This window comes from Chenopodium quinoa, unplaced genomic scaffold, assembly GCF_001683475.1.
Source record: "Chenopodium quinoa cultivar QQ74 unplaced genomic scaffold, ASM168347v1, whole genome shotgun sequence".
NCBI classification, from domain to species: domain Eukaryota; kingdom Viridiplantae; phylum Streptophyta; class Magnoliopsida; order Caryophyllales; family Amaranthaceae; genus Chenopodium; species Chenopodium quinoa.
Window position 1 is genome coordinate 3787104 of NW_018744151.1, and position 11936 is coordinate 3799039.

The following is an 11936-nucleotide window of genomic DNA, read 5'->3' on the forward strand; positions in this document are numbered from 1 at the left end:
CCCTGATGTCAAAGGCTACACAATGAAGCATGGTAACCAGTTTCTTACTTTCTTTAAGACCCAAGTTACTAGGTCATATGGTGCGCTTGGCTGCTTGGGTCTGTGGCATAGGTTGGCTTCCTCTGAACAGTGAACACCAATTCAGCTGCTGCTTGTCGTTTTTACAGAAGTTCCGATATATGCTAAAGCCAAGCTGCACGTTGCGTATGTCTTTTGCACATCAATTGTTGGATTGATACTCGCTACAGAGGGTCTGAGACTATGAGGTTTGATAGGTGGATATCTTTCCAGTTGAAAAGTGTTGTTTAAAAAGGAATGCAGTGGCGCGTTGCTTGCAAGTTGCAACTGTCATAGGATGCTGCAGAACCACGCAGGGGAAGAGGAACTAAGCAGTATGAAAAGCTGTTGTAATGAGACCAGAATATCTGGCTCGCAAAGTCCAGAAGGAAGTTATGCTTCGCTTTCATTGATTATATAGCTGCTCCCTTGTAAGTTTGGTAATTGTAATCTGTTATTTCAGGTTTTGTCTATAAGGAGCTTCTTCCTTGAAGGTAGCTCCTCCCCTAAGGTTTCTGTACTGATAAGCTCTTATATTCTGGCCTTTGACGGCGTTCTCTAATAAAATAAACAAATTAAATACGGAGTAATTAATAAAAAAAAAAAATGTTTAGATTGAGGCAATATATATGCGAAAAATAAGACTAATTACTAAGTTAAAGCAGAGAGTATCAGAATTTATAACAAAATACTATGGATGGAATACAAAGTACACTCTAGAATGATTCAGAATTATCCCAAATCAAACAATACTTCATCAGGTAATCAAAATGCTTTTCAAATTGCCTATTGCCTACGAGTAATTGCCAAGTGCTTGTTTGGTTAACCAAAAGAACAAAAAATGGGGAAGTAGAAATTTATGTAAACAGTTTAGGGTAGTTATTTCACATGTTTGGTTAGTACTAATAATATGAAATTCGGCTTCCCACAAAACATGGGTGATTAATTACCTAAACCCCCTTGATCGATAGAAATTCACGGGTACGAGGAATTCCTTTAGTCCAACCAAACATGTCATTGCCTAGGTATTGCAGAAGGGAAGTAATTTCTCTTGGAAGTATAAATTCCCAAGGAATTTTTTCTCAGTGTGAGCCAAACAAGTACAAAGTAAGCCCTTGAAGAGTTCAAAGACCATGGATACTTGAATTTTATGGCAAACAATTCAATGCGCCTTACTCTAGACCTCCCGTCAAATCACACTGCTTCCGTTCACTGCAAATGAATCTCTGTAGAAAGATTACTCATGTCTGATGCCTAAAATTTTCATGGCAAATTCCCAGGTGACAATTGCTGCCGCATTGGCTGGGAATGCCCGAGCTATAGTTGGACCCAAGCCAGCATAGCATCCTCTTAGCCCAGCTTGTTTGTAAACCTACAGATATACAGTATGTTAGCTGAACCACCAAGTAACACACAGTTTCTGCTAGTCCAAACTGAACTTGCTTTCATGAAAAAAAAGAAAAATCAAAGAGAGAATTTATACCAGCTTCAACACTTGAAAAGGATTTCTTGAGTAGTTTGGATCTGGGTTGGTCTGAATCATGGTTTTTGCCATATCCAGGGGCAAAACAGCAGACCAAAACTGAAAATTTTCAGCCAAAAGAACAGTTCAGGAAATGAAGTAAAATGAATGGCAGAGAATTTTAAAAAAACAAAAATCAAAGGATTTAATCCTGTGAACTATCTACACTTACAGCAACACCACCTAGGCCGCCACTGATGATCCCAACCCCTATCTCAGCCAAGCCTTTATATTCTCCAGAACAATCTTTGAGTTTCAAGTGCATAGAATGCCGGACATTCTCATAAACACTAAAGAAAACAGCATTCCCCACAGATTCTCTTAGAAATGTTGCCATTCCTCCACGGAAAATGCCTGTTACCTGCACATCTAAGACATCAGCTCTTCAATAACCAGTCGGTCTTTTCATGTACCTCATACATAGCAAAAGAGATTCCTCACCCCGTCAGTTCTTATAGTCTTAAGGGCACAATCAACAGGACCGGTATATGTGCTACCCTTGGGAATCAAAGAATCAGTTCCTTGAATTTGCATCCTACACTGGAGAAGCTCAGAGTCAACTTGGAAGAGCCTAGAGCAATATATTCAAAAACAGCATATTTCCTTACCTTCACTAGCTCCGTAGGACAGAGTACAAAGCTGATTATAGCTCCAGAATAGGCAGCTGATGGAATAATGACTAGGGAATCAGGTCCAGAACTTTGCAGCTTGCCCTTAAACCATTACAGACAAACCATCACCATTGAGGGAAAAATTCACATTTAGTCCATATGGAGCAGATTCCATACAGCAACAATACATTTCATGTCTATAAATTTTGGAAATAGATCTCGGATGGAAAAGAAGTGATTTTTGTGAGCTGCAGGGAAAGAATTTTTACCTGGAGAGATTGCTTTGTTTGCGAGTATATGCCAAACAGAAGTGAACTTTCAAAACCCATCCCTATAAAAGAGGAGGTAGCACCTCGATAAAGACCCCTAACCTATTGAAATGAACACGACAAACTAGTAAAAAAAGAAAAAAAAGGGACATTGCATACACTAATCGCATACTGTGGCAAAAGAGACAAGCAATCACAGTCAGTGGCAGATCCAGTATGGGTTCAGTGGGTTCAACTAAACCCATACTGGATTTTGGGAAAAATCTGTAATTCGGGAGAAAAAAGAAAAAAAAAACCTTATATTAACAATCACACATACAATGATTGAATGTGTATGGATTCAGTTCAATGGTCTAAACTGTAAAACCAATGTGCAGGAGTTTAATACTCTTATAAGTGTGCGGGATCAAACTGTGCCAATAGTGCCAAACATTTTTCTTTCGTGTTTTTGAGAAAGAATAGAAATACTTGTTATAAATTTAAATTTAGAACCTCTATCAATCCAAATGAATGTAGAGTTGCAGGTGAAAGTGGTGGATGGTTCTAGTGCTATGTTTACTAAGCTTGTGTTCAAATCTTATAATTTCCTTTTTAATTTAGAATATTTAAAACATTATCGATTATTTTTGGGCATTTCTATAATCTCTTCACCATATTTTTAGTACTTGTACGAAACACAATTACTCTCAAATTTTAGTATTTGGTATGATTTTGTTTTGAATTACGATTATATTCACTTAGGAAAACAAAAACCAATTGAGCTCAAGCTATCTTTTGAAAATTTTTAGCAAGACCTTTATACGGGTAATATACTGGTATGGGAATTGAATCTATCAGTAATGTTGCGATTAATTCACATGAAGATGGATTGATTACACAATAAATTACTACATCCAACTTTCAAAATCCTAGTTCCGTCCCCAAGAATATGGTAGTAATTGGGAGTTAAGACAATATTTGATTTATTTATGTTTATCAATATCATTTAGCTTGCTAGTTGTCTAATGCTCGAAGATCTGGGCCCATATGCAAAAATTTCATCCGCGACTAATCACAGTAGCTGCTTCTTCCAAGTTCCAATCAGCAGCACAACTACATAGACGGAATAGAAATCTATGCAGAAGAAATTTGTATGCCAACGCTAAAGTAAGCTATTGGAATAAGAGAATGTGGTGTGTAACCTTAACTATTGTAGACTGTTTCTTAAAATAGAGTTAAGGACTGAGAGATCAGCAATCACCACCAGCATCCTGACACTGAAAATCTATTAAGATTATTCCTAACTGATCAATCTACTGAAAACCAACATAGATTTGGCAAGTAAAACTCTTTTTTATTTTTTATTTTTTTAAGATTTGAATCATCTAAATAGTTCCAATAAGTTGCATCATTTCTCTACTAGAAAGTAGTAGTGGCAAACGGGTTGTTTGAATTAAATATGGTTCAAGTGAAAACAGTTCAGGTCATGTCCAAATTAGGAGTGGTTCGGTGCTAGGAATTAGCATGGTTTCTGCCAGATTACAGCTCTAAATATGGCAGAAATTAGGGAAGAACAATGATGATTATATTGATAATAGGTGAATTACACTAATAGAAGGATAATTCCACTTTTGAGAGGTGGATTCTCTCCTAATATGAGCTTTTGAGAGGGTCACTCTCTCCCAATAACATAACCTCAACAATATTCATCATGATCATTATTCCTCCTAATGAGGTCTATTTATAGAAAATACCCCTAATAAACCTCTAGCTTATTCCCCAAGTTACTACTATTAGACTATGACTAATGTGCCCTTCCCCTAAATATTGATTCCTTGCATTACCCGCCGCTCAAACTTTCACCTTGTCCTCAAGGTGGTTTATAATCGGAACTGGATTCCCGACCTCGGCTACGACTCTCGACCTTGGCAAGTGGGCTGCAATTATCTCCAGAAATTGATACAAAGCTGGCTTTTATGGGTTAAAGAGTTGGGCCGTATAAGAAGTGAAGGGATGAGGTGAAAGGCTAGAGAATGGTAATTGACTAATTGGGTAATGAGTGTTGGAGAAGGAAAGTTGGGCCTTAAGTCAGTAAGCCCATCTTTGTACTTGGGTTAGTCTGCTGGCCTTTCATCACGTTTGTAGCAGGTGACCAAAGCTGATTTAAATCCTTTGTATTTGCTATAAGTGGTATTACCCAAAATACCCTTACTAGCATATTCCATTTCTGACTTCCTCTCCAAGCCAACCAAAGACCCCCTCAAGCTTCCCTCATACCCCTCTCTTTCTAGACACCTCTGGAAAACACCAAGCAGCAGCAGTTCAAGATGTCCACCATTGATTCCGTCGCTGGGCCCTGTACGGCTACTGACCAAGCTACCTCCGTCCAGATCACTGCCACCGGAAAATCCACCAGAGAAATCACCATTCCTCACCCCACTACACAACTCACCGTTCATAATTTCTGGCCCACTAGAAGCCCCTTGTCCACACTCACTGCTCCAACAACCTACAACACCACCTGTCTCGCCGGCATAAAAACCAGTGCCACCACCAGACCCGCTCCCTCCGGCACCACCACGATCGAACATTCCTCTTGGCGATTCTCGTGCAAGACTAATACATCCATTACTCTGTTTTTCGCCGGCAACACCTCCTTGACCGCTACTTTTCCGGCCACCGTTTCTACCAGCGGAAAAATCTTTTCCACCTCCGCTACCACCACACGCACATTCACTCAGAGACTGTCCAAATCTACTTGTCTTAGCATCACTAAACCAAATTGTTGAACTCTCAAGTCCTCCCTCCGACATCTCAACAACCGCGCCACTGCGAAAACCACCAAATAGGCCGTCGGTAGCAGAGCAAAAGTATTGATTACCTCTGTTTATCTCCAAATCGGCTTTCTCCACCATTGCGCCATTAGAGAGGCCGCTCACGCCGGAGAAGAAGTACCGGTCAGAACTGGAGATTTCCAGTTCCTCCGCCATCTTTTCCTCATGTGATGCAGGTTCCTCCTCACCACATGACAACTCGGAGGTGGCTAACTCCTGTTCTTCTTCCTCGGAGTCTTCTTGAATTACACCTATCCCTGATTTGATCCGAGAAATTGCATCCTCAAAAATCTTCTCTATGTTCTGGCACAATCGATCTTTAATTGCATCTATCTTGGCTTGGCCTCAATTTCTGGCTGTGAGAACATGTCAGAGAACTCACTGTTCACCGGCACCTTCACCTGACTTCCGGCAAGGTCACCCAGGACTGTTCTGATACCATTTGCTAGGAATTAGCATGGTTACTGACCAGATTACAGCTCTAAATATGGCAGAAATTAGGGAAGAACAATGATGATTATATTGATAATAGGTGAATTACACTAATAGAAGGATAATTCCACTTTTGAGAGGTGTATTCTCTCCTAATATGAGCTTTCAAGAGGCTCACTCTCTCCCAATAACATAACCTCAACAATATTCATCTTGATCATTATTCCTCCTAATGAGGTCTATTTATAGAAAATACCCCTAACAAACCTCTAGCTTATTCCCCAAGTTACTACTAATAGACTATGACTAATATTGCAAGGAATCAATATTAGGGGAAGGGTATGTTAGGCATAGCCTATTAATAGTAGCTTGGGGAATAAGTTAGCGTTTGTTATGAGAGTTTTTCTATAAATAGGTCTCATTAGGAGGAATAATCATCAAGTTGAATATTGCTAAGAAGTCTGTTATTGACTTGTTGGAGAGCACCTTCCTCTCGAAAGAAGGCATTGTATTGTTGAACAATGAGTTTGATAATACAACTTATCCCTCTTAGCTATCCTTTTCTATCTAATTAGCTTGCTTGTGACTGTTTGAGAGCTAATTCCTAGCAAATGGTATCAGAGCAGTTCTGTCCTGTCCTGGTAGATTCAGCCTCTGAAATTTCTGTTTTCAGCCATTAAAAATATATATATATATATATATGAGAATGGAAGTCGCCGGAGCTCCGATTTGGTCACAATCACTTGAGCAATTCTCCGAAAGGATGAAGGAATCCACGAAGAGAATTGTTGATAACCTTCAAAGAAATCTGGAGAAGATATTTGAAGAAGCATTTTCTCGAATTAGAGAGGAGCTAAGTCTGATTCGAGAAGGGCTCGAGGAGGAAGAAAGTGAACTCAGTGATGAGAAGCAGTCAACCACCACTGACCTTCCAAGCGGTGATGTAGAAATCATGATGGAGGAGACAGCCGATTTGGAGATGAGCAACTGTGAACAATACTTTTGCTCTGCTGCCGACGGCCTATTTAGTGGTTGTTGCAGTGGTGCGGTTGTGGTGATGACAGTTGGAGGACCGGAGAGATCGGAAGTTCGGTTTAAGGATGCCAAGACAAGTAGATCTGGACATTCTCCGAGTGAATTCGTGTTTGGTAACAGTGGTGGTGGTGATTTTTTGGGTGGCCCTAAAAAAATTGACGGTGAAATAGGTTGCGGAGTTGAGGGTTTTGCAAGGGAACTAAAATATGGGGGAAGGCTTGGCGATTTCGGGGATGGGTTTACCGGTTGGAGGCCCAAGGGAAATTGTCGGCGAGCTGGGTGGTGGATATTTTGGCGAGCTGGTGGTTTTCACAGTGAGGGAGTGTGGGAGTTATGGCTGGAGAACTCGAGCGTGGAGGTAAGACCACCGCTAGTGGTGGCCTCAACAGGGAAGGTGTCTTCATGAGGGGCAGGTCTGGAGCAAGCGGCTCTGGAGGTGGTCCGGGCTGTTGGTTCGCAAGAGAAGACGGTGGAACGATCAATTCGTCTCCCTCGATGATTGAAGGACGGGATGGTGATTTTTCAAGTGGTTTTACAGGTGGTGGGATAATGTTCGGAGGTGGACTGGGCTTTTTTACCGGCGGTGAAACTGATGGTGGGAAGTTGCAATGGAGGGGGTTTCACGGTGGTTTCCAGAAGTACCCAGAAAGAGAAGTTAATGGGAGATGCCTTGATGATTCATGTGCTAGCTTGGAGAGGAAGTCAGAAATGGAATATGCTAGTAAGGGTATTATGGTAATACCACTTAAAGCAAAGAATTTAAATCAACCTTGGTCACGTGCTCCAAACATGATAAAAGGCCAGACTACCCCAAGTAAAAAAAGTGGGCTTACCAGGCCAAATATGGTCTTACTGACTTAAGGCCCAATTTTCCTTCTCCAACACTCATAACCCAGTCAGTCATTTACCATTCTCCAGCCTTTCACCTCATCACTTCACTGCTTATACGGCCCAACTCTTTAACCCATAAAAGCCAGTCTTGTACTTCATCAATTTCTGGAGCGCCAAGATCGAAAATTGTTGTCGAGGTCGAGCATCGAGTTCCGATTATTATCCACCTTGAGGACAAGGAGAAAGTTTGGGCGGCGCGTATTGCAAGGAATCAATATTAGGGGAAGGGTATGTTAGGCATAGCCTATTAGTAATAGCTTGGGGAATAAGTTAGCGTTTGTTATGAGAGTTTTTCTATAAATTGGTCTCATTAGGAGGAATAATCATCATGTTGAATATTGCTAAGAAGTCTGTTATTGACTTGTTGGAGAGCACCTTCCTCTCGAAAGAAGGCATTGTATTGTTGAACAATCAGTTTGATGATACAACTTATCCCTCTTAGCTATCCTTTTCTATCTAATTAGCTTGCTTGCTTACTGTTTGAGAGCTAATTCCTAGCATTCGGTTCGGTTTCTAAATAGGTCAGTCACATTGTAGTCTATTGTCAAATTTATTCCATAGTTCATTACAGTTGATTATAGTCATAGATATTTCGAATGAATAATTCATGCATATTTATTCACTTTTTACCATTTTAACAATTTATGACCTTGTACCACACAGTACACAAGAGATAGATTTTGCCTTGGTCTCGCCTGTTATGAAGTGATGTATGAATGCATAAAGTAGCTAGAAAAGAAAATTCATTTTGAAATAGTAATTAATATGTAGTTTATCTGAAACATTTTTCTCAAAAAGAATATCTATATGCACTTCCTCTGAACACTCTGAAAAATCCTTTTCCAAAAAAGTAACAAAATTGGTCTACACCTCGTGCAAGCTTTCAGCCACTGAACATTGTTTACCTCATGCACCCAAATGTCTTAAGAGACTCTTACATACGAAACAGTATATGAGATGGTCAGATAAAAGCGTGTTCCAGCTAATTCGCAAAGTAAGCACATAAACTTAGCTAAACTTCTTAAAATGCAGCTCAGATTCAGAAGTGGAAATGTTGCATAATACTTCTCTCATCCCAGAGTAAATTCGACGTTTGTAAGTGGAGGAGAGTTTAAAAAAAAAAAAAGGTACATTAAATTTGAGCAGGCAAGTGTGGAGCCTAGCTTTAGAGAAAAATTGGAGGATAAAAACTTCAGTATTAAAACAGACACGTGAATTTTGATACATCATGTCATGGTTTATAACTAATTTTTTAGTTTGGGATGGTTCTAGTATAATAGACCCTTTAAGTCGGGGTTAATCTGGTTAATTTTTCTAAAAATTTAATTAAGAGCCATGATGAATTTTATGATTGCTTAGCCTTCTTAAAACATGGGATTCCTAACCTTAAAGCTGGGGAACAGAGATCCATACCCCTTCATTCTGCAATATCCTAGCAGCACAATGCAATCCATTTCTATACTTGACACCATGTACTTCAGTATTGTGTTTTTGTAACTTCACCTGTCAGCAAGAAAATACCACATATGAGCCAGGCCTGCAAAGAAAGCATCTACTTAAACATAATAAGATAGCTTATAGGATTAAATCTCCTTCGTGTACTATAGTCCATTTCATGGATGTTAAAAAATACTTCGTTATTGGTAAGATCTTAAACAGTGATTCCAGATTCAACCAAGTGAAAATCTAATTTGTTTTTAAACTGCATCTCAAGGTTCTCAACCTCAAAACTAAGAAGATTGAGAATAAATTTGCAAAAATACTTGGAATAATTCTACCAATTCTACAAAGTCAATCTGTATTGGTATAATCAAGTCCATGGCTGCATGCTAGTGCCAAGTGTATTTCAGTATCTAAAGATCACATATAGGTTTTTTGAATCAGATGAAAGAATCTGAGCAGTACAAATCATATTTACCAAAAATGATTTTCATTCTTTGGTTCATTCACAGCTAGAAGTAGTGAGCATTTTTAATATTTAGTGTCCCAAAAATAAATATGCTTAACTTAGGCCATTAACTAACATGATAGTTATTCAAGATAGAAGAAAAAGGCTGGGATCCTGACATTACAGAGGTCAAGCTAACTTATGCTACTCGGAATAATTGTCCTAACACACATACATTGTATGATCTTTTACATCAATTATTTTCCAAGTATTAGGTTGATAAATAATAATCACCTAAATTGAAGGGTAACGTTGAGAAATCTTAATCCCAACGCTTCTCAAATATCTAACCTTGTTTAAAGATGCAATCATGAAAAATGATATCTGATAATGGTACTGTAGGATGCCCTATAATTTTTGTTGATAAGCTCTAGTATGAATCTAATCAATTGTTTTGTTTAAAATAATTGGACTCAAAATATATTGTAGGGGTAATTTTATTGTAAATGCCGTGAAGTTTTTGTTACCAAGAATAATTAAGTATTCCTCATAAAAGAAGAATAAAATGACATAGATGCTAACTCTTCCAAAACATGATATATTGCGGGATAACCTAAAACGCAACAAGTTACAAGCAGCCTAGCACACTATAGACATGAATTACAATTTCTTTGCTCTTGTCTAAATTTTCTCCAAGTGCAAGTCTACATCCATTGCAATGCTTTAAAGATTAAGCATTCTGATGAAAAGAAAGCTTCTCCTTCTAACCAATGCAAGCACTCTAAGATGAGCATGAAACGAGTACAAACTTAATAACATTATCAAGAAGTTGTCTACCAGACATGGCCACCAAATTATGCTCAAACTTAATAACATTGTATAGAACCAACAATGGTAACATACATCCGAAACAAAACCCCGGCACTTAAACTCAAATCACAAGAAAATTAATCTTCCATTAACAAACCCCCAACTCATGAACTCATTCCAACATCAAAGATTCCAAAACCAGACATCAAGTTTGCCCATCATTAGCACTCAGAGAATTATCAGCAATATTTAAGCTCTTTTTTTTACAATTTGCTCGGTTAACACAATTAATACACCATATTATCAATGAGCTCAACAATCTATGACATCCCCAACAAATTTAAAGAAACAAAAACATGGGTATAGTGCCAAAATTGTATAAATTTGGTGGGAAATTGGTAAAATTCAATAAAATTGAGGAATGCAAAACAAGAAGTAGAAGAAGAATAAAGAATGGACCTTGACAGTGTCAAAGGGGTGGCCGATGATGACGGTGGCGACGCCGGCGATCAAGCCCGCCAAGTACTCCTTGTACTTGGACACATCTGCCGAAGATGCCGAGCGTTCTACCATCTTTCTCTCTCTACATTGCCATAGTAATTGATGCTACAGTAAAGTTAAGCTTTGATTGAGGTTCTCAAAGAAGAGTATCAGGAAACGAGATGACGCTGTAGAAAAGGAGATTTAGCTTTTTCGTTTTCTGATTTTGCAACACAAATTATAACTTAGGGTAAAATTTGCATATTTTAAGGCAAAAATGGGCAAAACCCGTTAACGGTTTTACTTATGAACAGTGGAAATTGTACTCGTCATGGGTGGTGGGGCGGATATGGTTATAAGATTTTTAGACGGCTATCGGTGTGGACTGTGAAGTTATCATTCTCAGTATCCGATCCACCCCATTGTCATCCCTACTCCCTCTATTTTTTATTAGTTATCTCATAGTGATATGAGACGCATGTTGATGCAAAACTTTGATCAATTATATCATAACAATTGAATATTAATAATCTATTCATTTTCATAAGCATGTTCTTAGGTATAAATCATAAATATTGATCAAATTAGATCAAATGAATAGTGCCAAATTTATTAAGGATCTTAGTAAGGAGCGCCCCCAGGGCGTTGGATAAGCATCTTAAATATTACATATAGTGGTATTAATTTAGGAAAGCATGACAAAATCACGCGTCAATCGGTGTAATTAATACTAATTTTAATTTAATCTTTCTACTTTTAGCTAGCTTATCCAACGTCCCCGCGACGTTCGTTAGCTTTTGCCATTTATTAATAGGGCACTTTAAAAAAAAAATTTTAAAAAAAAAAGGTTGTATAAATTTGTTATTTGATAGTTACTCAATGTTGCTTTGATTTTCTTTAAACATGGACAAAGATATCAAATTTTAAGACATCTTCGTATAAACCATAGGTCCATGGCTCATTTGATGTTTGACCCTCTAATTTAAGGATTGTGTGTTCTACACTTTCGAATTTTGATGCAACAAACAACCCATCAACCATTGTGTTCGATATCACCTCTAAAATTACTTTTAGCCTTTTAGACCGTGCCTTATGGCAACAGACAAACCTTAGCTTAATTGTTTAGCG

The 11936-nt window shown here is 38.4% G+C and overlaps 1 protein-coding gene across 2 annotated transcripts; it reads right to left on the bottom strand.

Annotated features, from left to right (window-relative positions):
• Nucleotides 1-899: 899 nt before the first annotated feature.
• LOC110693644 (mitochondrial arginine transporter BAC1-like) lies at nt 900-11037 on the bottom strand. 2 transcript variants are annotated; one of them, XM_021870791.1, is made up of 8 exons: nt 10788-11037; nt 9044-9133; nt 2460-2561; nt 2188-2292; nt 2021-2119; nt 1752-1940; nt 1541-1639; nt 900-1429 (listed from the first exon to the last, which is right to left on the bottom strand). In XM_021870791.1, exons 1-8 carry the CDS (start codon nt 10899-10901, stop codon nt 1295-1297), a joined length of 933 nt encoding a protein of 310 aa, XP_021726483.1. In that variant the 5' UTR covers nt 10902-11037; the 3' UTR covers nt 900-1294. The 2 variants fall into 2 exon arrangements, with proteins under 2 accessions (XP_021726483.1, XP_021726484.1); XM_021870792.1 differs by lacking the exon at nt 10788-11037 and having other exon boundaries at nt 9016-9129.
• Nucleotides 11038-11936: the final 899 nt, after the last annotated feature.

Coding starts and splice junctions, on each gene's coding strand:
- LOC110693644 (XM_021870791.1), bottom strand. CDS start 10,901: ATGGTAGAACGCTCGGCATCTTCGGCAGATGTGTCCAAGTACAAGGAG. Junction 2,562..9,043: donor GGATATTGCAGAATGAAGGG/GTATGGATCTCT, acceptor TCATTTCAATAG/GTTAGGGGTCTTTATCGAGG. Junction 2,293..2,459: donor AAACAAAGCAATCTCTCCAG/GTAAAAATTCTT, acceptor TAATGGTTTAAG/GGCAAGCTGCAAAGTTCTGG.